General features: G+C 37.9%; 1 protein-coding gene across 2 annotated transcripts in view; it reads right to left on the bottom strand.

Moving 5' to 3' along the window:
* Positions 1–8205: 8205 nt before the first annotated feature.
* The window catches only part of CD226 (CD226 molecule), a 96748-nt gene continuing 85243 nt past the window's right edge, over positions 8206–19710 (bottom strand). For both annotated transcript variants that reach the window (XM_050767817.1, XM_050767816.1), the window contains exons 5-7: positions 16554–16656; positions 12621–12675; positions 8206–9682 (exon numbers count right to left, since the gene is read on the bottom strand). In XM_050767817.1, the coding sequence (XP_050623774.1) occupies positions 9557–9682; positions 12621–12675; positions 16554–16656 (284 nt within the window). In that variant the 3' untranslated portion in view covers positions 8206–9556. The remainder of the gene's footprint in view (positions 9683–12620; positions 12676–16553; positions 16657–19710) is intronic.

The following is a 19710-nucleotide window of genomic DNA, read 5'->3' as shown; positions in this document are numbered from 1 at the left end:
GAGATTAAACAACACATTGTAAAAAATTCATGGCTCAAAGAAGAAATATCAAAAGAAATTTTAAAATATTTTGGACTAAATTAAAATAAAAATAGAGCTTACCAAGACTTGTGGAACAAAGTGAAATTTGTAGCATTAAGTGCCACTACTGGAAAAGAAAACAACATATAAAATCAATAATCTAGGCTTCCACCTTAAGAAACCAAAGATGAACGTAAATCTAAAGCAAGCAGATGAAAGAAAATACAAATTAGAGCAGAAATCAAGGACGTCAAAAACAAATGAAAACTAAAGAAAAACCAATGAAACCAGAAGCCAATTATTTGAAACAATTAAAAAAAAAATCATAAGGTCAAGCAAGGCTAACCAAGTAAAATGAGAAAATACACAAATAGTTTTTGTCTCATGAATCTTCAAACTCTTGTTAGTACATATACTTTCAGAATCGTTAGGTTTTCTTGGAGAATTTCAGAAACGAAAAAGGGGTCCTCATTACTGATGCCATATGTGTCAAAGGGTAATAAGAGAATATTAGGAACAAATCTATGACAACAAATTTGATAACTTAGATGAAATGAACCAACTCCTTAAAAAACAAAAACTACCAAAATTTATACAAGGAGAAATAGAAACATGGAATAGTCCTGTATCTATTAAAGAAATTGCATCTATAACAGATAACATTCCAAAAAATAGTATAATGCTACCAAACATTTTAGAAAGAAATAATACGAAATCTTCACGATGTCTTCCAGAAAACAGAAGCAGAAGGAACACTTCCTAACTCATTTTATGAGCTCAGCATTATCTAATATCAAAGCCAAATAAAAACATTTCAAAAACAACTACAGATAAATATCTTTTATAAACTGAGATGAAAAAATCCTCAACAAAATATTAATAACGTAAATTCAGTAGTGTGTAAAAATAATTATAGACCACGATTAAGCAGGATTTGGTATAGTTATACAAGCCTGGTTCACCGTTTAAAAAATCAGTAATTCACCACATCAACAATGTAGAGAAGAAAAATATGCTTGTATTCATTGAGAGGCAGAAATGGCATTTGACAAAATCCAACATCTATTCACAACTAAAAAAAAAAAAAAAAAAAAAAAAAAAAAACGCTTAGAAAACTAAAAATAGAGAGCTCTTCAACTTGATGTTCAAGAACATCTACAAAATACCCACAGCTAACATCGTACTTAACAGGGAAAAACTGGGTGCTTCTCCCGCAGAAACAACGCAGGAATGCACTATCTTGTCACTTCTATTCCTGGAAGTCCAAGCTACTACAATAAGACAAGGAAAAGAAATAAAAGGTATAAAGATTGGAAAAAAAAAAAAAGAAGTATCTTTATTCACAGAAGACATGATTATCTATGTGAAAATTCCAAAGGATCTATCCAAAAAAGTTCTAAACTAGCGAGTAGAGCATAGTAACAGACATAAAGCATCCAGATCCTGTGTGTGTGTGGTTGAATGTATACCGAAGTTCCTCACTGGTTTTGGTGCTCTGGTAAATGGCATCATTGCTTTTTAAATTTCAAATTTAAATTGCTCATTCCTGGCATAGAGAACACCAATTGACTTTTCTTTTCCTTTTTGTAAACACACTGACCTTGCATCTTGTTACTTGCATGTGAAAGGGAAGTTTCTAAGAGGGCTCTGCGAAGCTGTTGCCACTGGACAGCTATTACCTCTGCGGTTCTGCAACCAACCTACAGCAGTAGCTAAGACTATAGCTGCCCTGTCAGTCAGGAAGATCCAGACATGCAGTAGAGAAAGGACAAGCTGGGATATGCCAGGCCCTCTCCATCTGCCCATCACCATATCGACTAAAATAACCTACAAAGAGTAATTTCTAATGTTTCACATCCATCTTCCGTATCTCATGCAAATTCCATTGTAGCCAGTTCTAACTCAGAAGCATAAAGAAAAAGAGATTCTGAGAATTACAATTCCTATCTTAAACTGCCATAGAACAATTTGGCACACAGTTTCTCCTGATCCAGTTTTCCTCAATTGTCGATCAGGATAATAACATTTATCTTGCCACCATCTTGGAATTGTTGTTTAAAAAAATGAAAGCATATAAGAAATTGCCTTAAAAATCATAGCACATAGTAAAACATTTTTGTCAATAGCTCAACTTTATAAAAGATAGCTACTCAAGGCCGGGCGCGGTGTCTCGTGCCTGCAATCCCAGCACTTTGGGAGGCCGAGGCGGGTGAATCACGAGGTCAGGAGATCAAGACCATCCTGGCCAACATGGTGAAACCTTGTCTCTACCAAAAATACAAAAATTAGCCGGGCATGGTGGCAGATGCCTGTAGTCCCAATTACTCGGGAGGCTGAGGCAGGAGAATTGGTTGAACCCGGGAGGCAGAGGCTGCAGTGAGCCAAGATCACGCCACTGCACCCCAGCCTGGGCAACAGAGCGAGACTCCATCTCAAAATAAATAAATAAATAAATATTTTAAAAGAAAAATAAAAGATAGCTATTCATTAGCCATTGAAAGAATTATCAAATAGACATGCAAAATTACAGAAAGTTTAGAAGGGTAATCTATATCTCTAGAAGCTACTGAGCCATTACATTTCATTGTACATTTTTATGTGAGCTAAAAAGAAATTGAAATTTACTTCTGAGGGCCACTATGTGATAAAAATAAAGTGTGGGATAAATCAGCTCAACTGAAGCCACATCCAAAGCTGTTACTCAGAAAACTTAGTACCACCGAGAATATATTGGAGAGCTCAAAGTCTTACTCATGCAGCTGATCAAGGAATAATGGTCTTAGTCACTGTAAGTACTTTTGGATACCTGGCATAAAGGATGTAATGAATATATGATTGAATAAGGATATATCTTAAGAATGCATTTTATAAAAATATAAAATCAGCTGACATTATGTAAATTTTGAAGAATGAAGAAAGTAAGTTAATCATAGCTTCTTCTCAAGTTTTATTTTTATGTCTTACAAATTTGGCTTGGCAATACAACACAAGACTTCCTTTTCAGGAATTTGGAGAACTCATGCTTGGTATTTTAAACTCATGAGAACTTAGTCTAGAAAGGGCCTCCACTTATTTGACCACAGGTAGAAGATTGACTCTGCTTTCTTCCTGTAATTATATTGGTTTCCATAGGTCAAATGATACATGGTATAATTTTGTGGCATTTTGATTAGCAGATTTCCATTTAAAAATGGACAAAAAGCAACTTCTTACTTGAAATTTTGGAGGTAGTATGTTACCAAAAAAATTGATAGTTTTTGTAAAGGTATACCTGTGTCTACACATAAGTTGCAGGTTTAAAAATCAATAGATTTGAATAAAGTCTAGAAAAATATGCGACGTATACATGCGGATGATTAGTAAACCCTAATATCCAAATGCAATGTCAATAGTGTTATTAAAAATGAACTATTGGCCATTATTGTAATACTGCCAATTGAGAATATTGATATAGATACTGTTTTTGTTTTTTCACCATTTTAAAAGAACCTCGGATATATTTAGATACATCTGGAATAAACTCAGGTATTAGATAGGGCCTTGAAACATTTACAAAAGGGTACATTAAACCCTGCCTTTAAGAAAACTATCATCTGGTCGAGTAGGGACATTTGTCGGTTCAAGTTCTTCAGCGAGCTTGGAGGGAATGTCAGCGCGTTCTGTTTGGAAAGTAAGTTGAACCCAACCTGCCACTATGGAAGCTGAAGGGGGAGATAACAGCTGCTGCCTCCCAGATATAGTTAAGAGACCCCGATTTTGGAACAAGTGAATAAAAATGGGGGCTCAGGACTGATCCGGGCATGGGGGAGTGATGCTGCTCAGGTTCGCTGCAGCCTGTTCTAGGGAACGTATTGAAGCCCAAATTGTTAGTTGTGCTTCCTGCCTCGTTTCCCACTGGAGTTGACACACGTTCTATTTTGCAAGCCTACTCCATCGGGTGTCCTGGGAATTCTATGAGCCACCCCTATCTTCAAATACTTTTTTTTTTCTTTGAGACGGAGTCTCGCTCTGTCGCCCAGGCTGGAGTGCAGTGGCGCGATCTCAGCTCACTGCAACCTCCGCCTCCCGGGTTCAAGCGATTCTTCTGCCTCAGCCTCCCGAGTAGCTGGGACTACAGGCGCCCGCCACCTCGCCCGGCTAGTTTTTCTATGTTTAGTAAGACAGGGTTTCACCATATTGGCCAAGCTGGTCTCGAACTACTGACCTCGTACTTTTTCTTTTCCTTCAACAGTCAGTATCTGTTTTCATGCTTACAACCAGACCCCAACTTTTACAGACACAAAAACAAACATAATAGACTTATTATTCCCTTGTTATGGGCACTTGTTAAACGTTTACAATGTGGAAATGCATGTCCTTTTGTTCTGGAAAATTTTCTAGAGTGGATTCTAGGTTTCATATATTCCTCCCTCTTCTTTTTCTGGATGAAGGGAGACACCAGCATGGCAATTGTGTGACTCTCCTTATAGCTCCAAGTCAAGCTTCTAATGGAGTCTTTCTCAGGAAGTTGAAATTGCTAGAATTCCTGCTGCATCACAGAGGAGTTCCAGATCCATTTATGGTAAATACAGAAAAAGTAAGTCCCCAAAATGACAATTGTTAGCTCTAGTGGAAAAAAAGTTATGTAGGAGGGAAAGCAAAATCATTTTTACCATGTGGTTTAAGAGTGCTGGCAAGGTCCTAAGAAATAAACAGCAAATATTGATATAATATTTTAATACAAGTATTTCTGAACGAGACATGAGAAGAGTATTCTATGTTGGTGAGTTTGGGGAGAGGAAGACATAAATGAATAATGAATGTCTAAAATTGAAAAAATGTATTAGTGTCATAAGCATGCTATTCAGAAAAGTGAAAAATAAAATAATGAGTTAGAAGTAGTAAAATCTGTTGTCTCAAGGTAACGAAAATGAGGAAGGGCGAGGGACTACTATGTTTTGGGGAAGAAAAAAAAAAAACTGTACAGCCCTTTGACCCTTTTCACTACATGCACTTATAAAATACAAAGAACAAGGCCAGGCGCGGTGGCTCACGCCTGTAATCCCAGCACTTTGGGAGGCTGAGATGGGCAGATCACCTGAGGTCTGGCGTTCAAGACCAGCCTGACCAACATGGAGAAACCCCGTCTCTACTAAAAATAGAAAATAAGCCAGGCGTGGTGGCACATGCCTGTAATCCCAGCTACTCAGGAAGCTGAGGCGGGAGAATCGCTTGAATCCGGGAGGCGGAGGTTGTGGTGAGCCGTGATCGCGCCATTGCACTCCAGTCTGGGCAACAAAAGCGAAACTCCGTCTCAAAATAACAATAATAATAATAATAACAAAAGGAATATTGCATTGAGATAAAAGTTACAATGCATCATTGATTTGAATTTTTTCTGCATGTAATTCATCACGTTAATTTTATTCTGTAGAAAATTTTCCCTGCTATTTCTTGATGGCAAATGAAGCTAGTGATCGTGAAACACTGTGTTTTATTCATTCAAAACAACAGAATACAGTACATCTAGGAAAATATTTCTATACATTACAAGAACCAAAAATTCAAAGGTACACACTAACACTGGAAAAAGTGTTCTAGACAGGTTCACCATATAACTTATTCTAACAAGGATATTAGGAAATAAACCAGAATTATCCCAGACATTTATCACCCATACTTCCAAATAGACCTTTTCTTACAACATCTTACAGCATAGTTAGTGCTTTGAATCTGGAAAAATGTATGTAAACCGACCTTGAGGATTTATAAAATTTCCTTAGAAAGCATTGCAGTTAATTCTAGAAGCTGTTTTTCTACCTGTTGAATCACTAGAAATAGAGAAGCTTTTTAAAAAAATAAACTTGTTTTACTTGTTTTTAGTTTTCAGATAAATGTTTTAAGAGCCCAGAGTGTTGGCTGGAAGAATGCTAATGGACAGATCAGTGAAAAAATACACTGACTTATACAGAATTCTGAAGGCGAAGGTCAATGCTTTCTAAATGTTACATTTTAATAGTAGCTAAACTAATGGTGGCATGTTTATGTTGTCTTATATTTTTTTAAAGATATTTTCTTATCACTGTTGTGAAAAGAAACCTCTTTGTACTCACAATTTAGCATCTCCACTTGCACTTTATAAGCATCTTTATAATATCGTCAATCTTGCTGAAACTTCATATAAGCAGTACAAAATACAGTGTATCATTATAAATCAAGGAGAAGCAATTTGGTCACAGTGATCTCTAATTACAATGCGGACTCTTAGAAAATTACTGTCATACAACTGTAATTTTTACTTAATGCCATTCTATATAAACCAATATAACTTAGATGCTCACAATAAAAGAATGCCTACTAAAAGTATTTTTGTCTTTTAAATTGATAACCTATGTATTTTAAGTTTATATATATAGTACATTAGTAATAAACTAAATTACTTAAAACATAAATTTGAGTTTTTACTAATTAAAAATTATATCCTCAGCTACCTGCCTCCCATTTTAAGCATGATCAGGGGTAAATGAAATTTCTATTTTATTTTCGCAACATATTCTACATAAAGTTTTTTAAATAAAGTTTGAAGGTATCTCTTATAATAATATAGTCAATTCATAGTTATCATAGTTCAATAAGATCTGTTCTTTCCCTGACAAAACTGTGTACTCCACAATGACATTTAACAAATCTACCTACCTTATTATCACAAAGTAATTTCCTTTAATTGGTTACTTTAATGTAAATGTTAATGGCATTCGAAGGAAGCATAGATTCTTATTTAACGTTGCATTATCCATCAATATAAATTATATACATGTGTATACATATATAAAAGTTAAGAAGCATTTGGCTTCCAGAGCAGCAACTTGTAAAAAATATCTGTATTTATAACATAATTTACTGGAATTCCGATCTTTTATTCTGTGGATCTGTTTTGATCTGATTTCTTAGTAACAATCAGAATCATAGGTGCAAAACAGTAGAGGCAGAGAAACAGATACTAGGGAGAGTTCCAAAACTATCACGAATTAGGGATGATGTTAAAAAGATTACAATGAAAGTGCTTTGGTAAGTAAAGATGTCCAGGAAAAGAAATGAATGAATGGAATTTCACAAGCATTAACCCTGAGGGTATAACAGGAGCATCAGAGGAGGTCAGAAAATTTTTAGGAGAACTTAGGATGGCTCCAAATTCCTGAAAAAAATCCTACACTCTGTAGAGGAAGAATATATAGAGAAGAAATGACAGAGTAAATAGTTCTCATCAATATTTTGAATGAGAGACCAAAAACACGAAAACACGCAAGGAAAATGAGACAAGTTCCAAATGTTCTGGAGGCTTTGCAACACTTCAGTGGCTTGCTACAAACGTCTTCCATGAAGTTTCCAGTAAAAACCACCATGACAATGGTATCTGACTGTACTCTCCCTGCCACACCCGGTCATTATTTTCTCTCTTAAAATTGGATTTATATTTCCCCATACTACAATTGTAAAAATGTTTTCCTGATCACATACACTAATCATTGAGAATTTGGTTATTGGAGTTTTCTACAAAGTAATATTTTGATTGTCTTCACCATTCAGAAAAGCAATTATTTACCTTTTAATTGATGCTAAGCTTGCTTCACCATGCAAACCAATAAATTCTCTCATGGAATCTCTGACTGATCTGATAGTAGAGGGTTTTCTTGTAAACTACCTCTCAAGTTTGTTACACTAATATATTTGTGGAAATATTTCATGAATCCAAGTATGAAAAGATATTTATGCAAACATAAGAAAAATGAGAGTTAACTCTTCTTGCATTTACTTAAGTACAACTAGGAAATGGTCATTTTAATTTTTTCACTCCTGAAAAGGGTTTTTAAAAACCTCACAAATTTTATAATTCACAGAAATGTGAGCACTTACCATTTCTGTAATTCACAAAATAATTGCACTATTTGGCATACATGGTGTTTAAGGCTAAAATCATAAAATACTAATTAGCTTAAAAGTGTAAATTACATCTTAGAATCTGTCTAAGCAACAGGAGAATTTGGATTTGCTTCATTTAAGATTATCATGAAGTCCACAACTTTGATATTTAAATACAGTCTTCATAATGAATCTTCTCTAGATGGTGGTCTTAGAAATCTTTAGAGACAAATAACAAATCTTTTAGACATGAATGATCACTATATTTAATAATGACCATTGTCCTTTCAAGGTAACCATGACAGTTTTATTCAGTTTGGCAAATGCTTTTCATTGTTTGCCTACGTCTAGAAGTCAAACATCAGGTATGGCCTCTAATTGCTTTGACTGTTGGTGAAGTAATTAGGGCTGTCTTTGTCCAAATCGTGAAGCAGAAGTTTCCCTTTGTATTTTTCTATGGTTTGATTCCTTTCTCCTGTTGCCTGTACCCTCCCAGTTTCTTTTTTCCCTCTCCAATTTCTACCCTACCATCCTATGCCACCACTTCCAGCTGTCACTTTTAGTGGTATATTATATTCAAGTTTCACATAATCATTAAAAAATAACTAGGTGCCTGACCCTTTTGAGAGAATTTACATATTAAAAATAATTCTCAAAAGTAGAAAAGAAAAACAATGTCCAAAACATTAAGTTATTTATTATTGGACTATCTACTACATTTACTCCTAAGGCTAGACCTGGGATGGCGGCAAGAATTCTATACAGAATGAGAGATAAATATGAGAATAGCAAGGGATTGCCCTCTCATATTTATCTTCCTCTTGATTATTCATTTCTTCTATTGCCAGGTACTCTTCTGGACTATGCTGATAGTGCGGATTCTAGAAGTATGGAGAGAGATACCCCATTTCTAGAATCCATCCCATATTTCACTTTTTAGTTAACCAAGAATGTCTTGGTTAGTCACTGCAGTCAATATTTGTTGGTAAACTCCCCAGCTTTGAGACCCCCGTTCCCTCTTCTAACCATGCTCTGAATTGCCTGGTATTGTGCTTTGACCCTGCTCTCAGCTCTAGAAGTGAGCCCTTAGTTTTCTTAAGCCATTCCATCCTTTCTGATCATGATGCCTATTTAACAATGAAAAAGTAACCAAATGTGTTGGTTCTATTAGAGAAGCAAACTCTCTACCGGACAGAAACAAGGATGTATGAATTGCCAAGAGTTGGCAGCCATCTTGCCAACACAAGAGGAAAACCTGCATGAGAGTGAGGCCAAGACCAGGAAAATGGATCCAACACTGTGGAAAGGGATTCAGAAGCCAGTTTATGCCCATACTTAATTCTAGACACATTTAAGCCCTGGTAAATAGTCCTTGCCCAAAGCTTAATCTCCCCTGGATCATTCTGTTACGTGATTCAGTAAGGTTTTTTTTGTATATAAACAAGTTGGAGTCAGGTTTTCTGAAACAGTTCCATGAAAAATGTTTTTTAGGTAATGAAGTATGTTTCCTACCAAATGAACTCAATTGAGACAACTAGTATCTAAGGTAAACCATGGGTAGTGGAAAATAATTGCATAACAATCCATGCATGAGTACATAAGAGTCATTATTAATGCACTCATGTCAAGAATAAGCTTAAACTCTAGTCTTTGGTCTACGAGAGAAGGTTGGATAGTTGACATAAATATCCTCTCTTGTATCATCCATGGATTGATTGGTAGGTTGATTGGCAGAGATGGGACTTCTATAGTTCTTGGGTGCCTAGAAAGACAAACATCAGACAAAGTCAATAATTCACTGCATTTCAACAACTAATGAAGACATTCAAAACATACCTTTCAGAAATGCAGGCATGATATGGGACAAATTTCCATTATAATTAATTTGATAAAACATTCTTCTCACTGTATTGAACTTCTGTTAGAAATCACATTCTTGACTGAGATGCAACAGAAACCTAGTCTAGATTAATACTTGCTGTATTGTGCTATGAATTACCTGTTTCAATGTAGAACTCCCTCTCCCAATGTTAAGCTATTTTGATAAGAACAATTATTATCAGTTTTATATGGAAATTCTAACACAGTGTCTGAACTTTAAAAAATAAGCAACTTAACATATAAAAAGTTAACAACAAACTGACATTCACTTTCAAGATGATATTGTATAATCATTAATCTTCTCTACCATAATCAAGTCACTTTGACCACATATGTATGTATGTATGTAACAGAAAATATGCAGGTGTGAAAAAAGACAAATTGAGAGACAAAAGAGACTAGAGAAAGGTCTTTTGATGAGTAATTTAAAAATTTAGATTGACCTTAGTGTTGTTGGTTAGTTGGTTGTTTTTTTTCTGAGTCAGTCTCGCTCTGTTGCCCAAGCTAGAGTGCAGCGGCACACTTTCGGCTCACTGCAACCTCCACCTCCCAGGTTCAAACAATTCTCCTGCCTCAGCCTCCCGAGTAGCTGGGATTATAGGCATGCAGCATCATACCTAGCTAATTTTTGTATTTTTAATAGAGATAGAGTTTTGCCATGTTGGCCAGGGTAGTCTCGAACTCCTGACCTCATACGATCTGCCCGCCCCAGCCTCCCAAAGTGCTGGGATTACAAGCATGAGGCACCATGCCCAGCCAGATCTTAGTGTTTTTAAGAGGAAAGCAAAATGAAAATTCAAGTGCCATGATTACTTGCACAGATTGTCCTTTAAAAAAGAGAATGAAGAGTTTTAATGTCTTTTTTGACAGTCCAACCTATTAACTCTTTAATAATCCTTCAAATGTTATTCTACAAAACCCTGAAAAAGTTGGATACCTAATATAGACAGTTGCAAAGCTCCTTTTCATTCCCCAAATTCACAACAATAAATGTGACTGGATTGGCATGAGTAGACAGAGTGCAAAGGATGAAGAAGGGAATCCCAAAATTGTATATGACAGACCACCAATTTATTGCTTGTTGAAGTGGCTGATGAAACAAAGCAAGGTTTCTTGATCTACAGTTGGCATCAAGAAGCAATCCATGTTTTTGCCAACAAACAAAAATATTTTTGTAAAAGTAACTACTTAATTTTAAAAAAAAAGTTAAACTGATAAATTATGAAGGCGTCTGATGAACACATGTTGGACTGTCAGAACCTTTTTAGTACTTGGCTTTTGGCTATCCAGAATTCAATTGCAAATAATTAAAATGAAAAAGAAATGTATATACTTTTGGATAGGATTTGGGAAAATTTTTGTCTTAGTTTGGGCTGCTGTAACAAAATACCATAGACTGGGTTGCTTAAACCACAAACACTTACTCCTCACAGTTCTGGAGGCTGGGAAGTCCAAGATTAAGAAAATATCTTCCTAACTTGAGGAAAAAAAAAAAAAGAGTCTGGTGAGGGCCTGAGGGCCTGTTTCTTGGTTTGCAGACAACTGTCTTCTCAGTATCCTCACATTGCAAAGAACAGAAAGAGGAAGCAAGCGCTTCTGTCCTTAAAAAGGCACTAATCCCATTCGTGAAGATTCCACTCCAATGATCTAATCACATCCCAAAGTCTCCACCTCCTAATATCATCACATTGGGGGTTAGGATTTCAGAATTTTGGGAAGACACAAATGTTCAATCCATAGCAAGTTTTTTTGTGAAATTTCATAAACAGGATGCTATGTGTTAAAGAAAGAGATTTGAAGTATAGTGGGGATAATGATCATGAAAATACATATTCCTCTTATCTGCAAACCCAGAAGGAAGTTTCTAGTCTTTTAGTTAAACAAGGGGCAGAAGCAAGGCAGAATAAGGAAGAAACTTTCACAGCTCATCAAGCTCCTGCAGCCCGTAAGAAAATACTTATTTGGCTGTATAACGTAAGTATATACTTATTAATAACAACTCCAAAGATAATAATAATGAATATCATTATGTTCTTCTATATGCTTGCTATATTTCTGGTTCTTTCATGCAATTTAACCATCACAATAACCTTATGACATAAAAATACTATGTCCTCTCCTGGGTTGGATAGTGTCCCCCGCAAATTCATGTCCTCCTCAGAACCTCATAATGTGACCTCATTTGAAAATAGGATCCTTGTAATTAGCTAAGCTCAAACAACACTGCGCTGGAGAAGGGTGGGCCTTTAAGTCCAAGATGACTGGGGTCTTCATAAGAAACGAAGGAAGGCAGACACAAACACACAGGTGACAACAGTGATGAGACGGGCAGAGATTGGAGCAATTTGTCTACCAGCCAAGGATCGACAGCTCCACTAGAAGCTGGACAGAAGCATGGGATGGATTCTCATCCCACGAAGAAACCAGTCCTTCTGACACTGCTTTTCGTACTTCAACCCTCCAGAATAATGGAAGAATAGATTTCTTCCATAATGTTTTAAGCCACTCAGTTTTGGTAATTTGTCATAGCAGCCCTAGAAAAGGAACAGAGATTTAGGGAAGGCATAGTGCTGATTGTTATTACGCCAGGGTAATTGCTTCTCTATTTATATTCATATAAAAAACTTAGTTTCAAAGGGTATTAAAAATAGAATAGTTCAGAAAATAACTTTCTCCAAATAGCTGATATTTAAATTACAGGCAACTGCATGGTCAGGTTACTGAAAGGACAATAAAATATAAGATTGCTAACTGCAAAAGAAACTGACTTTGCATTTGTATATTACAAAAGAAAAAATGACAGTTCCATATAAACTTACCTTCTGTGTGTCCCAGGACTCTGTATATAGATCGCTTCTTTCTCTCCTTCTCCTTCTGGAATGCATATTCAATAAAAGATATAAAGATATGATATTCCAGCACCACTATTATTTCAAACACGCTCTAAAAAGAAATGAGGCCATGTCCTTTGCAGGGACATGAATAGAGCTGGAGGCCATTATCCTTAGCAAACTAATGCAGGAACAGAAAACCAAATACCACATGTTCTTACCTATAAGTAGGAGCTGAATGATGAGAACACATGGACACACAGAGGGGAACAACACACACTGGAGCCTACTGGAGGGTGGAGGGTGGGAGGAGGGACAGGAAAATAACTATTGGGTATGAGGCTTAATACCTGGGTGATGAAATAATCTATACAACAAACCCCATGACACATGTTTACCTAGCTAACAAACCTGCACATCCTGCACATGTATCCCTGAACTTAAAATAAATGTTAAGAAAATAAAACTGAAAATAAAAAAATAGAGTAAACATATCACAATTAGATTTATGTTGACCAGCCATTCTGGTTTGCCTGGGACTAAGGAGTTTCCCAAGACGAGAGATTTTCAGTGCCAAAACCCAGAGAGCCCCGAAAACGAAGGCTCCCTATTTGTTAATGCCAATGTTCACAAGGAATGTAAAAATAAGTATCTAACATTTTTCTCCCTAAATATTAAATTTCTTCCTACAATCTGGTACACATCTATAGAATATACTTTGGCTCCTTTTTTTTTTTGTTTGAGACAGAGTCTTACTCTGTTACCCAGGCTGGAGTATAGTGATGCAATCTTGGCTCACGGCAGCCTCCACCTCCCAGGTTCAAGTGATTCTCCTGCCTCAGCCTCCTGAGTAGCTGAGACTACAGACACCCACGACCATGCCCAGCTAATTTTTGTAGTTTTAGTAGAGATGGGGTTTTACCATTTGAGCCAGGCTGGTCTCAAACTCCTGACCTCAAATTATCCACCCACCTCATCCTCCCAAAGTGCTGGGATTACAGGCGTGAGCCACCACGCCTGGCCATATTTTGTCTCCTTTCACACTTGCCAATGTGAGGCCCTTTCCCTAGCCATGTTCACTTAGTTGTGTTACTGCTGCTATCTCTGCATGAAAACAGCACACACCAGGAGCAGAGAAACTGCTGCCAATTCCTCCAACACACAGGCTACCAGGCGCTGAGTGTGAAGAATTCAGTTTTGTTCGGAGACACTGTCTGATTTATGTTGGCTTCTATCCAAGTCAATACATCTGAAGCTGCAGGATTATTTTAAACAGTAAAACAGAGCTCAGAAGGTCATTGTTGGAGCCCTTGGGTCATCTTTCAAAGCATTTCCATTGGAAGTCACAACCACAAACTGATACTAGTGACAAGGCAGAAAGAACAAGTGCTTTCCCTTGTGGTGTGCATCTATGATTACAAATTCAAGTCCACTAATCTCCTTTTATCACATTTAACCAAGTGGGACAATATATTCTACCGTTCAATTTAGCTATTCATGTAAAAGTGATGCATTTTCATGAAGCAAAATCTATCACGTCCAACATCTGTGTCCCTGTGGAGGTTTGTCACCACTCGCTGTCTCTTAGTCACATTGCCCGGTTCCTGGGTGCTCCCTCTGCCATCTCTGCCCCCCGGATGTTTCCCATTGCCGAGGTGAAACCGTGGAGGAGTCCGTGGTGCTACTAACACCTCCGTTCCTTACCTCAATTTGCTATTTCTGTTCAGGGAAAGACTTAAGGGCAGTCTGTGATGGGGAAAAGATAAAATGACCTGATCTCCTGTTTCAGTTTAATTAGACAAATGTTTACTGAGCATTCATTATTTGGACAGATTAGTGCTAAATGCTATCAAACGCTAAGAAATGAATAAAACACGAACTCTGCCATTATGAAGGGATGGCAAGCATGAAAGTGATTAAAATACAAAGCAGGATGTGAGGAGTAGCAGAGACGTACACGATGATTCCAGATAGTGACATCATGTCTGTTTGCAGGGACGGAGAACAGTGCAGAGCCCACACAGGGGACCGGTGTTTCACACCTTGAATGATACACGGGAAAGAAGCCAAATGTGGGCAAACAGCATTTTGGTAGCAAACCAGATGGGGAGAGCGTTGGGTGTGCTTCAGTTTTCACAAAATTTATCAACATCAGGGAGAATAAATAAAGTAGAAAATGTGAATAAAAATTAGACTTCAGTCAGAATGTAGGGCAACTTTAATGACAGGATTAAAGAGTTTTAACATTATTCTGGTAGCAGTGGGAAGATAATCAAAGATATTGAACAGGAAGATGACATGCCAACCCAGCTTTCAGAAGAAGAACCAGGGAAACTGGATGGGTTAGAGAAAGAGGCTATAGCTGAGAGCAGGTTGGAGACATTACCAAAATCAGAGGGCAGTAATGACAGCTGCTAAAGAACCAGAGGTCAAGGACGAAGAGACAAGGTGGAGAGGCCTACTGGAAATCCTATTAACAGGGCAGGGGGTGTGTGTGTGTGTGTGTGGGTGTGGGTGGGTGTGGGGTGTGGGTGTGTGTGGGTGGGTGTGTGTGTGGGTGGTGTGTGGGTGGGTGGGTGTGTGGGTGTGGGTGTGTGTGTGGGTGGGTGTGGGTGTGTGTGTGGGGGGGTGTGTGTGTGTGTGGGGGGGGGTGGGTGTGTGTGGGTGTGGGTGTGGGTGGGTGTGGGTGGGTGTGTGGGTGTGTGTGTGTGTGGGTGTGGGTGGGTGGGTGTGGGTGGGTGTGTGGGTGGGTGTGTGTGGGTGGGTGTGTGTGTGGGTGGGTGTGTGGGTGTGGGTGGGTGTGTGTGGGTGTGGGTGGGTGGGTGTGTGGGTGTGTGTGTGGGTGTGTGGGTGGTGTATTTGGTAACATTACTGAAGGAGGGGAGTGCAGATGGACATATTCACTTACCCAGCAAACATATATTAAGTGTCTTGATATGCCAGACATGCAAAATAGAGACATCAAAAGTGTGGCCCCTTCCTCCCTTAAGATAACACTTTAGCTGTAATACATTATAAGGAATAATTTCAACCTGCTGTGATTACAGCAAAGATATGTAACAAATACCTACACAAGTGAGTTGATAAGCACAGGAGAGCTACAAGGGGAAGACAAACTCAGCCAAGAATACCCTAGAAAATGCCCAACTGTGCTACAATACAGTAAAAGATTTTTAATTTTTAATTTTTGTTATTGACAGGGTCTTGCTATGTTGCCTAGGCTGGACTTGAACTCTTGGGCTCAAGCAATCCTCCAGCCTCAGCCTCCTGAGCAGCTGGAACTTCAGGCATATATCACTGTGACCAGCCAATAAAAGATAAAAAGAAATTTAGTATAGGCCAAATGGCTCCCTGCTCTCTCTAAGGCAGCACCCTCCAATTCCTTCTTCTCAGTAATTTTTAAGCACTTGGGTTTCTTGGTTCTGAGAATATACAACTATTTGAAATTATGCTGTTTGCTTATTGGGATGTGAGCTTCATTATGTCTTGTTCACTGCTGTGCACAATAAATATTTGATAAATGAATAAATGAAGGCTTTATCACTGTTAAACCTTGTTCTTCCCCTTCTCAGAATCTGTATCCATCTCACGCTGTGTCATACATGCACACACACACCACCCCCTCACTAACAGCTTTTTCCTTGGAGGAGGGGGAAGACAGGGCAGGACAAAGAGCAGAGGTATCAGGCTGAAAATAAAAGGGGCAGACCACCCGCTTCTACTAACTCTCAAATGAACTATTCCAGCTCTCCCTGTAACATCACCACAGCTACTTCTCCTCCTTTGTGTTAGAACAGTGCTCACAAAAATATATACGTGAATAGTGAGACAGCTTGACAAATTACTGGGTTATTAATAGAGAACCTCTAACATCGGAATGACTCACACTGAGTAAGATTCAGGATAAGTTGCACTACTCACCTGTTAAGGAAAATGACAATGATGGTGGTAATTGAGATAACAAACAACAACAATAAAACTGTCCCTCCAGTCACAAAGCGGGTATATTGGTTATCGGTTTGACCTAGGAGAAAAAATATATATATATTGTAGGAATTAGGAATTCAGCCAAAGGCAGTAAAAAGTAAGGCAGGAAAATAAAGAAAAGAGACATTAATTATTGAGTAACAAAGAATCCAACAACAACAACAACAAAAAAAATAGAATGAGCTACAGGAAAAAGATAATTTTTCTTTTAGAGTCTCCTAAATATTTCTAACTCCTAATAGATTTGTATTTGTTTCTTGATTAAGCTGAGTTTTACACCTTAAGAAGAACAAAAATATAAAGAGCATGCGTTTGCCAAAGACCTCATTCAAATAAGCTGCCAATCATATACACAAAATCTTTTGTAGAAAAAATAACTATTACAATAGTAAATAGGCCAGGTGGAGTGGCTCAGGCCTGTAATTGCGGAGGTTTGGGACAGTGGATCACTTGAGGCCAGGAGTTCGAGACCAGCATGGGCAACATGGTGAAACCCCGTCTCTACTAAAAATACAAAAAATTATCTCAGTGTGGTGGCACACGCCTATAATCCCAGCTACTCAGTAAGCTGAGGCACAAGACTCATTTGAACCCTGGAGGCAGGGTTGCAGTAAGCTGAGATCACGCCACTGCACCCCAGCCTGGGCAACAGAGAGAGACTCTGTCTAACAATAAATAAAACAGTAAATACACAAAGATTCTCTTTTATGCCTGATATATTAAGTACATTCAACATACAACAGAATATAACTTTGATTTTTATAAGCATAATTTAAAAAAGATATTTTCTATTCAATTTGGTAATGAGAAAAAAAAAATCAGAAAAAAAAATGTTACCCCAACTCAATGTCTGAAAATTTACCATGGTCCAATAATCTGAAATTCTCATCCTAAATCTTTCACAATTCAACTGACCGACTCCAGCAAATTCCTTACTGTGTATATGTCTCTTCATTTGTCAACTGACGGCAACGGCAGCAGCCCTAATTACATCACAGAATTGTGATGAGACTCTGATGAGTCAATATTCACAAGAACAATCAACTGCGATTAGAGAAATGTCCCCTCTGGAGTGTGAGGCCAGTGAGGTCAGAGAACATTTTATCTTTTTGTTACATCCTTCTGCCCACAACACACCTCTCACCCCGCAACCCACAGAGCATGTTGTGAGCGCCTCCCACAGAGAAGAATCCCATCAACACCTGCTGCTGGGAATGGGATTGAATTGAAACCCAATGGTCTTTGTTGCTGTCTCTCTTCGGGAAAGCGAACCTGTCAATCACCCCACGGTTAGGATGGGGCCAGCCTCTGAAACAGCAGCACAATTTCCCTTCCTCCTGAAATCAAAGCTTGAACGTTTGTACCGTGACACCCAGGCTGTCTGGAATCCTACTGCATCCTGAAAACCACGCCCGTCAACCAATTCTTCCCCATCTTTTCCCCAGATAATTTCTTCTCACTTTATCCACTACTCAGCTGTATTTTTTTCATAAGAACTCAAAGTATAGACCCACTTATTCTTTTACAAACTTTACTGCAAACAGAAACTAAGACAAATAAGCAAACATTTTATTTTTAAACTTTTTAAACCTAGATTCCACAAATAAGTGAAGTCATGCAAAATTTTTTCTTTCTGTGTCTGGCTTATTTCACTTAGCATAATGTCCTCAAGGTTTATCCACCTTGTCACACATGACAGGACTTCCTTGTGTTTCAAAGGGTTAATAGTACTCCACTGTGTCTATGTACCACATTATCTTTATCCATTCATCTGCTGATGGACACCTAGGTTGCATCCACATCTTGACTACTGTAGACAATGATGCAATACATACACGGTGCGGGTATTCCTACAAGATACTGATTTCATTTTCTTTTTTCCTTTGTATGTAATACCCATCAGAAGGATTGTTGGTATATGAGTTTATTTTTAATAGTTTTTTGAGATGGAATTTTGTTCTTGTTACCCAGGCTGGAACAGTGGCGCAATCTTGGCTCACTGCAGGCTCCTCCTCGCAGGTTCAAGCGATTCTCGTGCCTCCGCCTCCAAGTAGCTGGGATTACAGGAGGCTGCCACCAAGTCCAGCTAATTTTTCTATTTTTATAGAGATGGGATTTCCCCATGTTGGCCAGGCTGGTCTTGAACTCCTGACCTCAGGTGATCCACCTGTCTTGGCCTCCCAAAATGCTGGAATTACAGGCATGAGTCACCGCACCTGGCCTATTTTTAATTTCTTGAGGAACCTATGACCTGTACCAATAATGGTTGTACCCATTTACATTCCTGCCAACATTGTACAAGGGTTCCCATTCCTCCGCATCCTCACCAACACGTGCTATTCTCTTGTCATTTTGATAATAGCCATTCTAACAGGGGTGAGGTGAGAGCTCACTGTGGTTCTGATTTGCATGTCCCTGATGACTAGTAATGTTGAGCACCTTTCCATATACCTATTGGTCAGCGTTATGGCTTTGGAAAAACGTCTATTTTTACCCACTTTTAAATTGGTTTGTTCTTTTGCTATGAAATCCTGCCATTTGTGACAGCATGGATGAAGTTGGAGGACATTATGCTAAGTGAAATAAGCCAGATACAGAAGGACAAATACTGTATAATCTCACCTGTATGTGGAATCTAAAAAAAGTCAAGTTTATAGAAGCAGGGAATAGAACAGTGGTTCCCAGGAGGTGGAGGTGCAGAAAATAGGGAGACGTTGGTTAAAGGGTACCAAGTTATAATGGGAACCTACTGTAGAGTATGGAGGATGATACATGAGTTAATTAATTGTGGTAATTATTGCACCATGTTTATATACATCAAATAATCACATTGCATGCCCTGAATATATTCAATCTTTATTTGACAGTTAATTATTTTTTTAAAAAATTTAAAGCAATTGTTTTCTTTGGGCTTTTTTGTATTTTCCAGATTTTCTAGATGATGTGTTTCTTTTGTGATCGGGCAAATACAGTACAAAAAATTTAAAGATCTGCATGCTTAAAAAAGAATATTTTATCAAATCTTAGTGCTTAAAGTACAGGATGTAGAGATCTTTCTTTAAGAAATAGATTCAGAATACTTAACAATGAA

This window comes from Macaca thibetana, chromosome 18 (assembly GCF_024542745.1).
Source record: "Macaca thibetana thibetana isolate TM-01 chromosome 18, ASM2454274v1, whole genome shotgun sequence".
Taxonomy (NCBI): domain Eukaryota; kingdom Metazoa; phylum Chordata; class Mammalia; order Primates; family Cercopithecidae; genus Macaca; species Macaca thibetana.
The sequence above is the reverse complement of the archived record's forward strand: the minus strand, read 5'-3'. Positions and strand labels throughout refer to the sequence as shown.